Genomic DNA, 19,774 nt, shown 5'->3' with positions numbered 1-19,774 from the left:
CACTATCTCCAATCACCTATCGTCACTATCTCCAATCACCTATTGTCACTATCTCTAATCACCTATCGTCACTATCTCTAATCACCTATTGTCACTATCTCTAATCACCTATTGTCACTTTCTCTAAACACCTATCGTCACTATCTAAAATCACCTACTATTACTATCCCTAATCCCCTATCGTCACGATCGCTAATCACCTATCGTCACTATCTCCTATCACCTATCATCACTATCTCCAATCACCTATCGTCACTATCTCTAATCACCTATCGTCACTATCTCCAATCACCTATCGTCACTATCTCTAATCATCTATTGTCACTATCTCTAATCACCTATTGTCACTTTCTCTAAACACCTATCGTCACTATCTAAAATCACCTACTATTACTATCCCTAATCCCCTATCGTCACGATCGCTAATCACCTATCGTCACTATCTCCTATCACCTATCATCACTATCTCCAATCACCTATCATCACTATCTCTAATCACCTATCGTCACTATCTCCAATCACCTATCGTCACTATCTCTAATCACCTATCATCACTATCTCTAATCGCCTATCGTCACTATCTCCAATCACCTATCGTCACTATCTCTAATCACCTATCGTCACTATCCCAAATCACCTATCACTACTATCTCTAATCACCTATCGTCACTATCTCTAATCACCTATCATCCCTACTTCTAATCACTGATCATGAATATCTCTAATCACCTACCATCACTATGTCTAATCACCTGACATGACCGTGTATAATAAACTAACACTGCTGTCTGAAAACTAATATTCCTATGTTTAATCACCTGACATCACTATAGGATTACCGTTCATCCCTATCTATATCACTAAAAATCAATACTGACAACCTACCATCCCCATGGTAATCATCTGATTCTGGTCTATAATCACCGGACATCACTTTCTACCCCATACGTTTGTTCTTTCTTTTGTTGTCCAAGCTAAGGTGCTGGACTCCCTGGAAAAGGAGACATGGAGAATGACATTATTAAAAAAATTACAAAATGAAATGACATATTGAAAATGCAAGTTTCTTTGTGCTCTCGTTGGCTTCAGTCGATACAACACGAGGGACTTAATATGATAGTAGATATGATTTAGATATTTTTTAATATATATGTTTAAATAAATATATTAATATATATGTATGTGTGTGTATTTTGTTGGCAGGAGAAAGACTCATGTCGTTTGTAAACATCTACGTTGGCAGTTTCTGGGCGAGGGGAAACTAAGTGGAATATTTAAAACCTTCGCTGGAAAGCCACAACAGCCAGTAAACACCCAGAGAGAGAGGGAGAGAGAGGGAGAGGGAGGGGGAGGGGGAGAGGGAGGGGGATGGAAAGAGAGAGAAATGTTGAAAGGGTAAAAAAGATGACAGCAGGGGTTCGTAGGGATTAGGGTACAGATTAAGAGATTATTAAAAAAAAAAAACGAGAGAGAGAGAGAGAGAGGGAGAGAGAGAGATAGAGGGAGAGAGAGAGAGGGAGAGAGAGAGAGAGAGAGGGGGAGAGAGATGGCCAGCTATGAATCAGAGATAATCCTCTTCTAGTTCTTCTCTGAAGGTCTGATATCCATGGCTCTAAAACTGTGTGTGTATGTGTGTGGGTGTGTGTGTGTGTGTGTCTGTGTGTGCGTGTCTATGTGTGTATGTGCTGGTGCGTGTGTGTGTGTGTGTGTGCTGGTGTGTGTGTGCGTGTGTGTGTGCTGGTGCGTGTGTGTGTGTGCGTGCGTGCATGTGTGTGTGTGTGTGTGTGTGTGTGTCTACTTGTCGTAGACTCTCAGTTTGAAGGACACCCGTCCAGCGAACTTGTCCCTCTCCCCCCCCTCCCTCAGCGTGTTGGAGTTTATTTTACACTCCACGTTGACCTCGCTGTTCATCGACACGTTGAGGAACTTCACCGCCACCAGTGGCTGTGTGTAGTTCACCTGTAGCACGCGCATACGCACAGGCATGCGCACGCACGCACGCGCACACACACGCGCGCACACACACACACACACACACACACACACACACACACACACACACACACGAAAACAATAAATATGAAACATAGACACGGTGTATTCAAATTATGATGTTGTGAAGTTTCAGTTATTAATAATCATCATGGGAAGATATGGTCAAATTTTTACAACAATATGAAATATAAATATTATATATATATATATAGTTTATTGATTATATATGTTATATGAATACATGAATATTATATGAATATATGTTGAATGAATGTCTGTTCCACAGGCAACTGTAGAACAGTTGGAAGCCATCAGTGCCAGGCTGAGGTGTTGCTAAGGTGTTATAGAGGTGTTGATAAGGAGGTGTTGCTGAGGTGTTGGGGTGTTGATAAGGAGGTGTTGCCGAGGTGTTGTTGGGGTGTTGCTAAGAAGGTGTTGCTGAGGAGGTGTTGCTGAGGAGGTTTTGCTGAGGATGTGTTACTAAGGAGGATTTGCTGAGGAGGTGTTGAAAAGGAGGTGTTGCTGAGGAGGTGTTGATGAGAAGGTGTTGCTGAGGAGCTGTTGCTGAGGATGTGTTACTAAGGAGGATTTGCTGAGGAGGTGTTGCAAAGGAGGTGTTGCTGAGGAGGTGTTGCTAAAGAGCTGTTGCTGAGGAGGTGTTACGAGGGTGTTGCTAGGGAGGTGTTGCTGAGGAGGCGTTGCTGAGGAGATGTTGCTGAGGTGTTACTCAGGAGGACTTGCTGAGGAGGTGTTGCTAAGGGGGTGTTGCTGAGGTGTTACCAAGGGTTTTGCTGAGGATGTGTTGTGAGGAGGTGATGCTAAGGAGGTGTTGCTGAGGTGTTACTAAGGAGGATTTGCTGAGGAGGTGTTGCTTAGGAGGTGTTGCTGAGGTGTTACCAAGAGTTTTGCTGAGGATGTGTTGCTGAGGAGGTGATGCTAAGGATGTGTTGCTGAGGTGTTACGAAGGAGGATTTGCTGAGGAGGTGTTGCTGAGGATGTGTTCCTGAGGAGGTGTTGCTAAGGAGATGTTGCTAAGGAGGTGTTGCTAATGAGGTGTTGCTGAGGAGGTGTTACGAAGGAGATGTTGCTAAGGAGGTGTTCCTAATGAGGTGTTGCTAAGGAGGTGTTGCTCAAGGGGTGTTGCTGAGGGGTTACTCAGGAGGATTTGCTGAGGAGGTGTTGCTGAGGAGGTGTTGCTGAGGATGTGTTACTAAGGACGTGTTGCTGAGGAGGTGTTGCTAGGGAGATGTTGCTAATGAGGTGTTGCTGAGGAGGTGTTACTGAGGAGGTGTTACTAAGGAGGTGTTACTGAGGAGGTGTTACTGAGGAGGTGTTGCTGAGGAGGTGTTGCTGAGGAGGTGTTACTGAGGAAGTGTTGCTGAGATGCTTATCACTAACTGAATGTGAATCATCTCGGCTTTGGTTTGACTCGTCAATAGACACAAACTGCATGAAAGTTCTTCAGAATCCACTTTTCTCTGAATTAAACTTTTACTGAACAAAAAACAGTTTGTTGTGTGTGTGTTAATGTGTTTCAGACTGAATAATGTGTGTATTATGTATAAAATGTTAAATGGTACCTGTGCCCTCTTGCCATAGTAGGGATAGTACATCAGGTTAAATGTTCCATTTGGAGGAAAATAAACAAAGTCTCCAATCTTATCTTGATCCTCTTTCTTTAAAAGAAAAACATACAGAAATTTAAAGAAGTTTACAGCAAATAATATATTATAATGCATGTCATCACTTCACCAGATACTTATGAATCATAATCATTTTTGAAAAATAAACTAAAATATTAAAGCACGGAAGCGTCTTATTAATCCACAGAGAAAGAAACAAGAGAACAACACTCCACTGTCGATAAAAACATGTTGTCTTTGTATGTTTGTCTTGATGTGAATCAATGTTCATGTTTAACAGTTTAGAGTCCATGTGAAAAGCAGATTACGACATTCATGATGTTAAAAAAAATAAGTTAAAAATGAACATCCACACAAAGCCAGGAAGACAAACAAGACAGATGAATCTATATGAGCCAGTTTACACCAGTTAAGAACCAGTGTGAACCAACTGATACCATTGTAGACAAGTTGCTACCAGTTTAAATCTGTTTGGATCACCCGCACTGGTTTAGAACTAATAGACCAGTTATGACCAGCTGATACCAGTACACACCAGTTATGACTGGCTGATACCAGTAGAGACCAACTTACACCAGTTAGGAACCAGTTTGGACTACCTATAAACAGTGTAGACCAGTTCGGACCAGTTGCTCCCAGTACAGAGCAGTCATGATCATCTGATACCGGTAAAGACCGGTTATGGCCATCTGATACTCGTACAGACCTGTTATGACCACCTGATCCCAGTATAGACCAGTTATGACCAGCTGATACAGTGCAGACCAGTAATGACCATCTGATACCAGTATAGACCAGTTATGACCATCTGATACCAGTACAGACCAGTTATGACCAGCTGATACAGTGCAGACCAGTAATGACCATCTGATACCAGTATAGACCAGTTATGACCATCTGATACCAGTACAGACCAGTTATGACCAGCTGATACAGTGCAGACCAGTAATGACCATCTGATACCAGTATAGACCAGTTATGACCATCTGATACCAGTACAGACCAGTTATGACCATATGATACCAGCATAGACCAGTTATGACCAGCTGATACCTGTATAGACCAGTTATGACCATCTGATACAGTATAGACCAGTTATGACCATCCGATAGCAGTATAGAACAGATATGACCAGTTGATACCAGTATAGACCAGTTATGAACAGCTGATACAGTGCAGACCACCTGACACCAGTCAAGAACCAGTTTGGTACTGGTACACTGGTTGTGTACCTTTATGACTTGGCAGCCTTTTCAAGGTCGCGGCAGGAGGTTCCACTGGCATTAACACGCCTCTTTGGTGATCCGATCACAAGTGGACAGCTCCAATGCCAGGCGTAACCGCTCCCAATGCGTCCTCAATGCGGTATAGGATCCCATCGTTCAGACCACATTGGGAGGCGGTCTGGGCCACAGACGGCCACATTCTTTGAGCAGTGTAAACGTGAATGTGTCCTGGGCACAGGTTTTTTTGTTTCCTTCATTCCATTACGCAGTGTTAGGGAGAGTCCCTTCACTTGGCTGGGTTTTAAAAAATGTGTTTCACACAAGAGGGAAACAAACGGTAATAAATACATCTGTCGACGCTGTCTCCGCCGTCCTGATCCGCGGGACAGTGGAGAGGGAGCGATCGGCGGTGTGTGCGGCGCACCGCTGTCGAGAGGAGAAAAAACTGTTCCAATTCTCTGAGTTATGCTACTGCTTTTGATTTCCATACACGTAAGAGAATCAGGAAAGTAAATGAATGTGTTGGGCCTGATCCCTGCGCTGCGTACAGTGCACACGGCACCAACATTTCAGTCCGTGTTGCTTTGATGTTGCACGGGCGCCAAGGTCTTTGCAGAAATGATACACATGTTTAGTTGCGTATGGAGCGGGGAAGTGAGATCCGACCACTCTGGACACATGTGGAGACGCATGTTAATGCCAGGGGTGAACAGGGCCTGTGACTCAGCATAAGGTTCTCTGACTCAGCAGAAGGCACTTTGACTCCGCAAAAGGCACTATGACTCGGCAGACGGTTCAATGACTGCAGTAGGTGCTATGACTCGGCAGTAGGTTATTTGACTCAGCAGAAGGTTCTATGACTCGACATAAGATTCGATGACTCTGCAGTAGGTTCTTTGACTCTGCAGTAGGTTCTTTGACTCTGCAGAAGGTACTACGGCTCGGCGGTAGGTTATTTGACTCAGCAGAAGGTTCTATGACTCGACATAAGGTTCTATGACTCTGCAGTAGGTTCTTTGACTCTGCCGTAGGTTCTTTGACTCTGCAGAAGGTACTACGGTTCGGCGGTATGTTCTAGGACTCGGTGGAAGGTTCTAAGATTCCGCAGAAGGTTCTAGGACTCGACAGAAGGTTCTAAGACTCGGCGGAAGGTTCTAGGATTCCGCAGAAGGTTCTAGGACTCGACAGAAGGTTCTAGGACTCGACGGAAGGTTCTAGGACTCGGCGGAAGGTTCTAGGACTCTGCAGAAGGTTCTAGGACTCGACAGAAGGTTCTAGGACTCGACGCAAGGTTCTAGGACTCGACGCAAGGTTCTAGGACTCAGCTGTCAGTCTTACCCATTCATCATTCCCAACTTTGTATTTCTTTGGATGGAGGAAATTGGAATACAGTCACAGTTAGAATGACAGCAAAATTAAACAGTGATGATATGGAGTCAGAAGAACGAGAGCTATAGAGAGAGGGAATAACGATAGAAAGATATTACAATGGATAGACAGACAGACAGACAGACAGACAGACAGACAGACAGACAGATAAAAGATCATCACCTTTGCTGCACAGGTGACGTATGGAGACTGACCGTCTTTGCCAGGCAACATACCGATCACCTAGAGACAGACAGACAGACAGACGGGTAGATAGAGAGAGAGAGACAGGAAAGAGGGACAGACAGAGAGATAAAAGATTAGCTTCAGAAGTCCAGTTGGTTTTTAGTCGTCTGTATTGGTTGATATGGAGTTTAGGGTTCAAAGTTCAAGGGTCAAACTTCACAGTTAGGGTTCAAACTAAAAAAGAAAATTATTCATATTAATAATAATAATTATTGTTATTATTTTATTTTTTAGATTTTGTTGACAGGTTCCCTCACCCGGTTGAGTTTGATGAGCACACAAGGCTGGCCGCTCTGGTAACCATAGTAACGATCCGTGATGCCAGAGCAATCCTCCAGCATTGTCCGATTGAACTGACAGGAACGCTTTGGGTTATTCCTCACCTAGATAGATTGATGGATTTAATTTTAGATAGTTTTACAATACCATAGACGTCCTCAAGACGGACAGGCAGACAAACAGCCACAGACAGACAGACAGGCAGACAGGCAGGCAGACAGACAGACAGACAGACAGACAGGAATAGTCTTACCTCTCCACTGTCCTCTTGGATGAAGTATTGGTCTGGAACACAGTTATCGTTGGTCTGAACCTGATAGCTGTCGTTATAGGCTGGAGGGACAGACAGACAGAGAGGGAGACAGACGTTATGAGTTTTGACTTTTGTCATCTTTGACATCATCTGCAGCACATATATATCATACAAGCTGTAATTAAATATAGTGTAATATACGTAATATACATACACCGTCATATACCATATACCATATATATATATACCATATGTATTTATTTATTGGACGGCAGGAGATCTTAAGTGATCGACAGCTCAACCACTCACAGATTTTTTTCCCCTTTCTCAAACATGAAACATATCCTCTACCTGAGGTCTTGTGGAGTAAATAATCTTAATAATAATATTAAAGTAATAATAATCTCAACGAGTCTCCGAGTCGTGCCCATTCTCACTCTGTTTCCACCCGATTTATTTGGAGGAACGGGAAACTGCGTTCGGGCGCACAGAGAGCGGCGTTCGATTCACACATATAAAAATAGATTTATGATTCCCCATTGAAATGTAATCCCTGTGCATTTTGTAAGCTTCTGTTTGTTTATCCTGTTATTGTAATGGATACTGACAAAAAAAATGTAAATATAAACGACTGTTCGATTTGAAGAATCGGCAGTCGACTGTGGGGTCCTCGAGTGATAATTACACTGGTGGACTTTCAGGGGGCAGCCATTTTATATATATATATATAAACAGTATATTACAATTGATATTACAGCATATATCAGAGTAAATATTACAGTGTATTACAGTAATTTTGCCTTACGTGCAAGGAACTTATCAAGGTTTTGAACATAATAGTCCCAACTCTCTGTGTTTGCAGAAGAGAAGCTGATTTCCAGCTGATCCCCTTTAGGGCGAATCATCATTCCTGAAAACATAAAAACAAGTTTTAACAGCCACTCAGAAGGTCTGAAAAAAAAAAAAAAACAGGCCTTTAATCGGCGAATCAAAAGGGGTGAAACTACAAACACACATTTAGCCAGCCAACCAGAAGGTCTGAAACCACTTGAACGCAACTTAAATCAGCCAATCAGAACGACTGAAACCACAAACATACCTTTAGCTGGCACAATTTATAACAGCCAATCAGAAAGTCTGAAATCAAAAACAGGTCGCTAATCGGCCAATCAGAAGGTGTGAAACTACAAACACACATCAGATAGATTAGATTCGACTTATTGTCATTGCACAGAGTACAGGTACTGAGGCAACAAAATGCATTTCTCTGCATTTTATCATCCCAGTAACTGACGTATCTAGGAGCAGTGGGCTGCCATATCGTGGCTCCCAGGGAGCAGTTAGGGGGCTAAGTGTCTTGCTCAAGGACACATTTAGCCAGCCAATCAGAAGGTCTGAAACCACAACGTCACCTTTAACTGGCCGTAGTTTGTCGTTTCAACTACAGACACGCATTTAACCAACAAATCTCAGGGTCTGTAACCACAAACTCACCTTTAACCAGCCAATCAGAAGGCATGAATATTATGATCATTTATTCTTAATACAACATAATCAGTGTATTTTTTGGGAAGGGTGCATGTGATATGTGTACCTGGAGTGGCCAGTCGGTCCTGCCAGGTGGGCTTATAGTCGTCCAGCGTGAGGAGCATCACGTACATGGTTAAAACAAACATGGCCGCCAAAAAGGCGTAGAAGACCACATAGAACAACAGAATCAGACCTATGGAGATGGCGAGAGAGAGAGAGCGAGAGAGAGAGAGAGAGACAGAGAGAGAGAGACAGAGGTAAGAGAGACAGACAGACAGGCAGAGAGAAAATATATTTTAATTGAAAACCACTTTATGCTCTTTCTGTTGTCACATCAGTTAGGTAAACACACTACAATGACAGACAGGCAGACAGACAGACAGACAGACAGACAGACAGACAGACAGACAGACAGAATAAGAGAACACCATCTAGAGGTCCATCTAGAGACCTCACCAGTAGTAGACAGTACACAGGAACTAGGGCCTTGACCGTTTCAAAAACGCACTCTCAACACCGTCGTTGCTCAGGGTTCGGTCCTGGGGCCTCTGTTGTTCTCCTTCTACTACATCCCTCGGCGGTGCGCTCTCCTCCCATGGCCTCGCCCACCACTGCAATGCTGATGATACTCAACTCCCTGCACCCCCTTGGAAACCCGTATTGAGAGGCGCATCCCAGCATCCCTTCGAGACACAGACACCTGGACATGCACACGGTGGTCCGGGCACCATCTGAAGCTCAACCTTGACAAGGATGGAGCTCCTCCCTCTCCCGGGGAAAGACCGCCCTCTCCCATGCCCCCATGCTTTGGCGTGCTCATTACCATCGAGAACACCAACGCATTTCCCTCTTCGACTGCCAAGAACCTTGGGGTAATTCTGGACAAGCAAAATCAACCGCTACTACTCCGCCCACATCGCCGCTACAACTCGCGCCCTCGCGGGTTTTCCTTCGACAACATCCACCGAATACGCCCGTACCTCGCGAGGGAGGCGACACAGCTTCTGGCTCAGGTGCCCGTCACCTCCCGGCTGGTGGCCGGACTATCCGCCTGTTTCGTCCGGACCGCGACAGCGCACCTGGAACGCCGCCCGTCTCGTGTTCGACCAACCACAATTCTCTCATGTCGCTCCCCACCGTCGACCACCGGACTTCGATTTCTGCTCCGCGACCCCACCCTTGCAGGCTGCCTCGCTCCTACATCGGGGACAGGGGCTCAGGAACCGTTCGTCCCCGTTCCGTCTCCCCTGAATTAAGCAGACGCGAGACTTCTTCCGCGCCTTACAAATGATGGTTTCGGTGCCGCCTACTGGCCGTTCATGCTTTATCTGTACTTAAGTTCCATCCCTCCCAATCGGCATTGTGACATCATGACGTCGCGACCTCCCCCCCCGGTCGTGTAACCCTGTGACATCCAAATCGTCCAGTCGAACGCTGCATTTTGGGGAAGGCGTCGTTGTGGCATCTCCTTCCACCTGCCTCGCATTGTTGCCCCTGAGGAAGCAGGATCTGGACGTCTGTCTGTCTTGGGTACCTTACACGCGTAGTGAGGGCGGAAGAATCCCAGTCGCAACCCTTCTCATCCCTGACGCCACAGTGGCAGAACGAGCTCTCCCGTCTGTCAGAACGGCTGAATCGCTTCCCGTCGCACATGAGGGCCTGTCTACCTCACAAGGATCTCCCCTTTACCGTCTCACTTAGCTTGCGATAAAAAATAAATAAATATATATATATATATATATATATATACTGTATATCGCTCTACTAGTGCTGCTTATTTCTTGAGAATATTATCGGGCTATGACTGTCACATACAGTTGATTTGATACTATGACAAAATGTACTTATTTTAAGTCGCTTTGGATAATGGCGTCTGCAAAATGACGTAATGTAATGCCGTTAGCAGTAAACAGGAAGTGGTAGACAGCACACAGGAAGCAGTATGTAGACAGGACACAGGAAATAGTAGACAGTACAAAGGAAGCAGTATCTAGTATTTACAGTATACACAAAGTAGTAGACAGTACAGATAAAGGAGACTACACAGGAAGCAGCATGCAGACAGTACACAGGAAGTAGTAGACAGTACACAGGAAGTAGTAGACAGTATGCATGAAGCAGAATGTAGCCAGTACACCAGAAGTAGGAGACAGAACACAGGAAGTAGTATGTAGACAGTACACAGGAAGTAGGAGACAGTACACAGGAAGCAGTATGTCGACGGCACACAGGAAAGAGCAGACAGTACACAGGAAGTAGTAGGCAGTACGCATGAAACAGTATGTGTAGTAGACAGTACACAGGAAGCACTATGTAGACAGACCACAGGAAGTAGTAGACGGTACGCATCAAGCAGTATGTAGACGGTACACAGGAAGTAGTAGACAGTACACAGGAAGTAGTAGACAGTACGCATGAAGCAGTATGTAATGAGTACACAGGAAGTAGTAGACGGTACACAGGAAGCAGGATGTAGACAGTACACAGGAAGTAGTAGACAGTACACAGAGTAGTAGACAGTACACATGAAGCAGTATGTAGACAGTACACATGAAGCAGTTTGTATGAAGCAGTATGCAGACAGTACTCATGAAGCAGTAAGTAGACAGCACACAGGAAGTAGTAGACAGTACACCGGAAGAAGTAGACAGTACGCATGAAGCAGTATGTAGACAGACCACAGGAAGTAGTAGACAGTACACAGGAAGCAGTGTGTAGACAAAACACAGGAAGTAGTAGACAGTACACATGAAGCAGTATGTATGAAGCAGTATGTAGACAGTACCCACGAAGCAGTAAGTAGACAGCACACAGGAAGTAGTAGACAGTACACCGGAAGTAGTAGACAGTATACATAAAGCAGTATGTAGACAGTACACAGGAAGTAGTAGACAGTACGCATGAAGCAGAATGTAGACAGTACACATGAAGTCGTAGACAGTACGCATGAAGCAGTATGTGGACAGTACACAGGAAGTAGTAGATAATACGCATTAAGCAGTATGGAGACAGTACACAGGAAGTCGTAGATAGTACACAGGGAGCCGAATGTAGACAGACCGCAGGAAGTAGTAGACAGTGCACAGAAAGCAGTGTGTAGACAGTACACAGTAAATAGTAGACAGTATGCATGAAACAGTATGTAGACAGTACAAAGGAAATAATCTCTTGAACTTGAACTTGAAGTAGTAGACAGTACACAGGAAGTTGTAGACATCACGCATGAAGCAGTATGTAGACAGTACATCGGAAGCAGCATGTAGACTGTACACAGGGAGTAATAGACAGTACACAGGAAGCCAGATGTAGACAAGACTACAGGAAGTAGTAGAGGGTACACAGAAATCAGGGTGTAGACAGTACACAGGAAGCAGCATGTAGACTGTACACAGGGAGTAGTAGACGGTACACAGGAAGCCGGATGTAGACAGACCACAGGAAGTAGTAGACAGTACACAGGAAGCAGTGTGTAGACAGTACACAGGAAGCAGTGTGTAGACAGTACACAGGAAGTTGTAGACAGGAAGGAGGAAGCAGTATGTAGGATGTACAGTGCACAGGAAGTAGTAGACAGTACAGAGGAAGCAGTAGACAGTACACATGAAGCAGTATGTCGACAGTAAACAGAAGGTAGACAGTACACAGGAAGCAGTATGTAGACAGTACACAGTAAGTAATATGTAGACAGTATTCCTTTTCACACAGATCTCTCACTCTCTCTCTAACCTACATTCTGTTGTTGGGGGAGGGTTTAATCTGCTGCACACACAACCTCACACATATATACACATTCACAAAGACAGATGCACGCACGCACACACACACACACACACACACACAGTATATTCATACATACAATAATAAGTGACGTGAACCAAAAACTGCAAGACCCTGACTACAAAATATACACCCACACCCACCTACAGTGTGTGTGTGTGTGTGTGTGTGTGTGTGTGTGTGTGTGTATGCGCACGCGCACGTTAATCTGGATTATAGGGGAGGAGGTTGATTGGACTGTAATCTGTCCCCACACACAAACACACATGCAGACACACACTCACACAAGTCACATGCGCGCGGGCACACACACCACACACACACACACACACACACATTATATGTGCACATCCATTTTACAAACACACTACACAGACTGCGTGTGTGTGTGTGTGTGTGTGTGTGTGTGTGTCCTTCAGTGTGAGCCAAGGCCACTGCAACACAACTGGAATTATGGGTATTTATGACATCACAGGCAGGGCACTGTGCTTATGTAAGAGGGGGACACACACATCTGTCTTTCTACATATCTGTCTTGTCTTTGAAATTAGTTAATTCGTATTATTATTATTATTATTATTATTGTGTTACTATATTTATTCATACAGTCATACATTGTTCACAGCGATCTGTCTCCTCCAAAATCTACCGCAGCCATGGTTCGTCACCCAGAGAGAGAGAGAGAGAGAGAGAGACCTATAGGGATGACCTTCAGAACAGGAGATGGATGGATCAATCGATTAATGGATGGATGAATGAATTGATTGATGGGTGGATAGATGGATGCGTGGATGGATGGGTTGATGAATTGATTAACGGATGGATGGATGTGTTGATTAATGGGTGGATGAATAGATGGGTGGATGGATTGATTAAGGGATGGACGGATGTGTTGATTAATGGGTGGATGGATTGATTAATGGACGGATGGAGTCTCACCCCAGCTTTTCGCGGTTCGGCCGAAGAGCTCGTGGGTCCGCGGGTTCCAGAAGAATTCCCGCCACGGGCTCGAGCCTTTCTCTTCCTCCTTGGACATGGCGGGAAACGGGCGCTCTCTCCCTCTCTCTCTCTCGCTCTCTCTGCTCGGCGGAGGAAGCTGCGGCCGATCGATCGATCGATCGATCGATCCGAAAAAAAAACCCCAACAAAAAAACAAAACAAAAAAAAAAAAACCCGGAGTCGGATCGAAGGCGAAAGGACGATCCCTGTGATCAGCGACGCGGAGGGAGAGGAGGCGACGCAGAGACGCCGACAGAGAGATGGAGGGAGGGAGACGGTGGTGGCTGATGGGAGATTCCCGCTGTCACTGCGGTAAAGCGGAGCTCGAGCCCCCCCCCCACCCCATCGCGCCCAGACGTACACTGTGACGTCACCCCCCCCCCCCCCCAATCTGCCGACGAAATTAATTCCTAATCTGCGTGTGTGCGCACGCGCAGCACACCTGACAACACACACACACACACACTCGGTGGCCTCGATTCCGCGCGCCCTCGTTCGCCCTGTTGTCAAGCATGTCCAGGGGATTTCAAAGTTGTTATCATTTATGATCTATTACGCAGTGGGGTCCACGTCATGCAGGCTAATGTTGTTTTTTTAAAAGGGGTTTTCGAGATGACCCTAAACGACGACTAATCCCGTGTGTGTGTGTGCGTGCGTGCGTGCGTGCGTGTGAGGCAAAACATTAATAATACCATAACCCGCTAAACGCTCGCGTATCTGCAGGGTTCCACCGTGATCAGCCCTGCTACCGTGAAACCACAGGAAAAAAAAAAAAACCCCACCGGGACTTTATTGTCATTTATTCTATTGTTTAGAACACAGTTCACGTCATAAAGACTGGTGACTAGGTTTTATTTTGCGCTGAGATGGATCAATGACAACACAACCCTCCGATTGCCACCTTAACCGGAGGGGGGTGGGTGGGGGATCGGAAGTTGTTGCACGTTTCGTGCATCTTTGAGGAAAGGTGGAAGCTTCCCAGACACCTACACCACAAGCTCATCGCCATGCCAACACAGAGCGCTGCGTATCGCCACGGCAGCTCGCTGTTGAATGTCGTGCCCCTTTGTAAAAAAAAATAACAAAAAACTAAAAACACCAATTTCCCACAAAAACAAATCTTTAATATTTAAATAAAGATTTATATTTAGAAACATCGGATGCAAAGAATCGAATGGAGACGTCCGTGTCGAAAAGCGCCGCATCACTTGAAACGGTTCGATCCCTCCGCGTCCAAATTGCCCGGAGCATCTCTGGTGTTTATTCACCCGTTCGTTCATGTCGGGTGCTTGAAGTGCTGGGAGTTCCTGAACTCCAGGTAGAGGGTGAAGAGCACGTGCAGCGCCTGGATGCGGCTGCCGTGCACGGGGATGTCCAGCAGGCCGCACACCAGCTCGCAGTAGCGCGGCAGGTCGCAGTCCAGCTGGGCAGAGGGCAGCTCCACCCGGCCCAGCAGCTCCTCCACCTCGCCAGGCCACTCCGACATCAGGCTGTCGATGTCGGGCATGGGGCGGGCGTAGTGCACGCTGGCCGGGGCCTTGGAGCGGTGAAGCTCCGAGATGCTCTGGATCCAGCTGAGCAGCGGCTTGGAGTTCCTCTGGGGGCAGGAGATGCTCGACACCTTCTTGGTCTGGGGAGTGAGAGGGCGGGGCAGGGAGGGGCGGGGCGGGAGGAGAGAATGAGTGAGGCGGACGAGAGAGGGAGGCAGAGATAACTATTTCAACGGAAAATCAACAGCGTTCAATTCTCTCTCCTGAAGATCTTCTCCTCTCAACAAGTTTCTCTTCTTAGATATAGATAACATCTATTTATCATCCATCCATCCGTCTGTCTATATATATATATATATCTATTCATCCATCTATCAGTCCATTATCCATCCTTCTATCTGTCTGTCTATCTATGTATCTTTCTATTCATCCATCTATCTATCCGAGTCTATCTATCTATCTTTCCATCTATATCTCTCTATCAATCATCCATCCATCCGTCTGTCCGTCCGTCCATCTATTATCCATCCATGATCCATCCATTTATCTATCCATCTATTTGTCTATCCATCCATCTATCTTTCCATTTACCTGTCTATATGTCTATCCATCCATCCATCCATCCATCTATTAGGGATGTGCAGAGAGCTCAGTATTTGTTTTTGTCTTCCTATAAAAGTGGGAATAGGCATCAATGTTTGTTTCACTCGTAATTTTAGGATATTTTGTCGCGCACCGATGGGATGCACCAATCACGTCCGGCTTCAGGTCTTCACAAGCCACGACATACGCAACGGTGGAGGACAAATCTAGGTCTGCCCATGGGGTCGTGGCTCACGCCGATTTGGGTTTTAGCTCCCGCGAGACGACCGGGTTAAGGAGTTGACGGGCCGCCGCGCTTCCCGTACCTCGGCGGAGTCGTGCTGCCGGTTCTCCTCCGAAAGCCACAGCGAGAGCACCGTCGGGTCCGACTGCTTGACGCAGGGTTCGTCCAGCTCCACCAGGCCCAGCTGGTCCGGCTTCCCGTCGGGCCGCGGCACCTGGGGAGGCGGGGGGGATCGGGGTCAGCGCCACAAGAGCTGCAAGGCTAGCAGGGCTGTGACTCGCGCCGCATCGGCGCTGAATCAGCCCCGACAACCCCTTCACATCTGCACCGCATCTCCACCGAAGCGCTGCTAAATCCACCCAACACCAGCGTCAGAGCTCCGTCAGCCCATATTCGCTCGAAATCAGTGCTGAATCAGGGCGAAATCAACTCTAAATCAGTGCTGAATCAGGGCGAAATCAACTCTAAATCAGTGCTAAATCAGCGCCAATCAGCTCTAAATCAACTTTAAATCAGCACTAAATCAGCCTTAAATAAGCGCTAAATCAGTGCTGAATCAGCTCTAAATCAGTGCTATATGAGCTCTAAATTAGTGTTTAATATTTCATCAGTGCTAAAAAATAATTTAAATGGGGCCCTTTAGGTTTCACAGAAAACAGTGTTGTTTTATTACTATATAGTTATTATTATATTATAAGATGTGAATATGAGGCGTGTCATTCTCACGCTGTTTACCTTCAGGAAGGCATCAATGTCGCCAACGGCTGGAATATAATCTGGAATGAACGGCTTCAGTTTGCAGTCCAGCTCCACCATCTGCGGGGCGTAGCTGAAAGACACGGCGCACGCTGCACCAGTCGGAACAGGAAGTGATGTCGCCACACTCTCCGCCCGCGGGTGGGGTGGGGTGCGCAATGGCGCCTTACCGTGTGATGTACTGGAACAGCTCCTTGATCTCCGTGGAGACGGGGAGGTTCTGGTAGTCGGCCGAGTCGTAGGCGCCGTCGGGCACCATGGCTTCGTCTTCATCCTCCGACTCCTCCTCCTCGTAGTCGCCTTCCTCCTCCTCCTCCTCGTCCTCCTCCTCGTCCTCCTCCTCGTCGTCCTCCTCGTCCTGCTCCTGGCCCGAGCTCTTGACCGGCTCCCGGCTCTTCCGCGGCTTCTGCTCCTCCTCCTCAAACTCGTCGCTGTGGCTATTGGCCGCCATTAGGCCACGCCCCCTTTGCCCGCTCTGCCTGGTTTGTTTCTAAAGCAGAGACGGTGAGTCGTCTGGGCCTTTATTGCTTTACTTATTATAGGTTGAGGTTATTATTATTATTATTATTAATAATAATAATAATAATAATACAGTGTGTAGTCAGTGTACACTCACAGTGTGTATTCTCAGTGTATGTGTTTCACAGTGTGTATTCCACAGTGTGTATTCTCAGTGTGTGTAGTTCAAAGTGTGTATTGCACAGTGTGTGTGTGTATCTACGTATTCTCGGTGTGCGTTTACAGTGTATAAGTATTCACAGTTTGTATTGCAGTGTGTATCCCTTGAATGTGTGTATTCTCAGTGTGTGTATTTCACAGTGTATATTCTCAGTGTATGTATTGCGCAGTGTGTGTGTGTGTGTGTGTATCCGGAGTGTGTATTCTCAGTGTGTGTATTTCACAGTGTGTGTGTGTGTGTGTGTGTGTGTGTGTGTGTCCACGGTGTGTATTCTCAGCGTGTGCGCGTGTTTCGCAGCGTGTGTGCGTGCGCGTTCATTCCCCGTTTACCTGGCCGCGCGTGTTGGGCGTGGGCGTGCACACGCTCGCGACCTCCTCGGAGTCGTGCACGTCCAGGCTCTCGTCGTAGGGCTGGTTGGGGACGTGCACGCGCTCCTGCTGTCCGTGCACGCGCTCCATGCACCACGCACGACGCGCCGAGGAGGGTTAGCTTTCGAGCTAGCGGCGCTAGCGGCAGCCGCCTGCGCTCGGCCCTCGCTCCGGACCAAAACCGGAACGGCCCCGTTTGGACGCACCACGCGGCGCGGGCGCCCTCTCGGACGGAGACACGACACGGGCGCGTCCGCTCCGGGCCTCGGTGTAGGTGTTGCTGTGTTGTCACGGGCCTCCGCGCCGCTCCGTCTCCGCCTGCGGCGCCGCACGTCTTCAGCCTCCCGTGACGCCACGGCCCCGTATCTTAGCGACGGACTCCGCGCGGGGGCTTCTGGGAGTGCGGGACGCGCGTGGATGGCGGCCGGTGCGCGGTCGCGGTGCGAGACGCGCGAACGCCTCGTTCGTAGCGAATCGATGTTTTGAACGACCCGGGAGTCGGATGGGGGGGGGGGGGGGGCTTTGGAATGATTCCTATTGATTGAGACCGACTGATTTACACTAAATCGATAATTGTGAGACAGTCAAATGACTCTCGTGAGGATTGACAAACCAGCGACTCTTCTGACGCAAACGAACGAAGGGTCTGGAAACTGAACACATATTTTTAAGAGCCGAATCTCAAGAAAAGAGCCGAACTTTTCGGCACTGTTTGTGCGCACACGCGGATTTGTGATTATTTGGTGTCAGCTGAAGCTGCGTCTCCCGCCTCTGCCGCCTCCCTCCGGGGCTTTAATGGCGGCTTGAATCCTGACCCTCTTCACCGGTCCCAGTCGATCGCCTGCAAACGCTCAGCCTTATAAGGGGGGGGGGGGGGGGGGGGCAAGTTGTGACGTCACAATAAAAAAATCACGCGACGACGTTTACTTGTGTTTCTGGCGAGTGACTGTACCCTCACCCTTTCTATTTTAATTATTGTCTCTTTTACCAATATTATTTCTATTATAAGTAGTATTTATTTCATTCATCTTAATGTCCTTACCTCATTATATGTTATGTGTAATATTATAATTGTTAAATAAATGGCTTTGGCGAAGAAGCACATTTCATTTGAATTGGGGTTCTGAAAGTGGGGTTGACTATTCAAAGGTGCATTGTATCGAATTTGTGGAACGGACTTGGCAGAAATGGGATATAATATTAATAAGTATGTTTTATTAGTATATAATCCCATGAAACTAAGAATTCTTTGTGTTGACGTTGCCTTAGAAAGATCAGTTTTTTATCTACATAGGGAGCGGGGACGCTTCACGGAGGCACCGCTGGACGGAGATGCCTCCAAATTCTATACACTGCACCTTTGAAGCAAGATATTATTAAAATGGTTATTGGGTGTGTTGCATACAGAAACTAAAATGGCAGTCAATCCACAAACACAAAGTTTTCTGTCCTGCAGAATTCGTACAGATTTATTCTTTGTCCAGGACAACAAGCAGGGACACACTGACAGGCTTGGCGATGCAGCGTGTGTGTGTGCGTGCGTGTGTTCGTGCGAGTGTGCGTGTGTGTGTGTGTGTGTGTGTGTGGGTGCGCATCAAAGTTGGCGGGCACGCATGCGATTAATGATGTCTTCCAAAGTGTCCGCCTGAAAGAAATATTTACATTTACATTTACATTTTGGTTTTACATCAAAACAGTCTCACATCGAAACAAGTAAAAATAAAGTAATATCAATTAAACAAATGGTCAATATGCAAGAAACCTAAAAATTAACAATAAATCACAAACCGCTACATCAATAATTCACACTGTCAAAAATAGAACATTTGGCAAGTTTGCATATATATACACTGTAGGGTGGACAAAAATGTTCATAACAATAATATAGTAAGTATTGCAAAAGATTAATGTGTTATTTTAGTTTTATACATATTTCATTATGACATCCAATATGCTCATCCAGTGATTAACAGCCAGCACGTCCTTCTTGTTTTTCCCCCCCTTTGGCTGATATTCCTTGTTGTTTATTTACTACGGTACCAATCGGTGCATCGATTGATAACCAAACTTTAATAGATCTATTTATATTTTATACATTCTGTAAACAGTAAAAGTAAAATCCAAAAACTGATAAGGAGACAGTTTTACATATTTTCCTCCCACTTTCCACCCCCAGTCCCACTTGAGGTCACACAATTAAAGGTGCAGTGTGTAGAATTTACGTAACGTACTTGGAAGAAATGGAATATAATATTCGTAAGTATGTTATAATTAGTGTATAATCCCATGAAAATAAGAATCGTTGTGTTTTCGTGACCTTAGAATGAGGCCCTTATATA

At 46.2% G+C, this 19,774-nt stretch overlaps 2 protein-coding genes across 2 annotated transcripts; both read right to left on the bottom strand.

Annotated features, from left to right (window-relative positions):
- Nucleotides 1-1,794: 1,794 nt before the first annotated feature.
- atp1b2a (ATPase Na+/K+ transporting subunit beta 2a) lies at nucleotides 1,795-13,353 on the bottom strand (the record flags this gene model as incomplete). The annotated part of the gene is made up of 9 exons (XM_080023757.1): nucleotides 1,795-1,959; nucleotides 3,576-3,671; nucleotides 6,203-6,229; nucleotides 6,416-6,475; nucleotides 6,736-6,861; nucleotides 7,011-7,090; nucleotides 7,816-7,920; nucleotides 8,605-8,733; nucleotides 13,257-13,353. The coding sequence occupies 9 exons, from the start codon at nucleotides 13,351-13,353 to the stop codon at nucleotides 1,795-1,797; spliced, it is 885 nt and encodes a 294-aa protein (XP_079879883.1).
- A 1,073-nt stretch (nucleotides 13,354-14,426) lies between these two features.
- On the bottom strand, nucleotides 14,427-17,792 carry ift46 (intraflagellar transport 46 homolog (Chlamydomonas)). Its single transcript, XM_080023751.1, has 5 exons — nucleotides 17,397-17,792; nucleotides 16,559-16,878; nucleotides 16,368-16,461; nucleotides 15,715-15,846; nucleotides 14,427-14,946 (listed from the first exon to the last, which is right to left on the bottom strand). Exons 1-5 carry the CDS (start codon nucleotides 17,523-17,525, stop codon nucleotides 14,593-14,595), a joined length of 1,029 nt encoding a protein of 342 aa, XP_079879877.1. The 5' UTR covers nucleotides 17,526-17,792; the 3' UTR covers nucleotides 14,427-14,592.
- Nucleotides 17,793-19,774: the final 1,982 nt, after the last annotated feature.

Source organism: Zeus faber (genome assembly GCF_960531495.2).
Source record: "Zeus faber genome assembly, chromosome: 22".
NCBI lineage: Eukaryota > Metazoa > Chordata > Actinopteri > Zeiformes > Zeidae > Zeus > Zeus faber.
The sequence above is the reverse complement of the archived record's forward strand: the minus strand, read 5'-3'. Positions and strand labels throughout refer to the sequence as shown.

Excerpts from the sequence above, each read along its gene's own strand:
- ift46 (XM_080023751.1), bottom strand. The coding sequence starts at position 17,525 with ATGGAGCGCGTGCACGGACAGCAGGAGCGCGTGCACGTCCCCAACCAG. Across the intron at positions 16,879-17,396 it reads CGCCCAACACGCGCGGCCAG|AAACAAACCAGGCAGAGCGG; the intron begins GTAAACGGGGAA and ends TCTCTGCTTTAG. Across the intron at positions 14,947-15,714 it reads GGCAGCACGACTCCGCCGAG|ACCAAGAAGGTGTCGAGCAT; the intron begins GTACGGGAAGCG and ends CTCACTCCCCAG.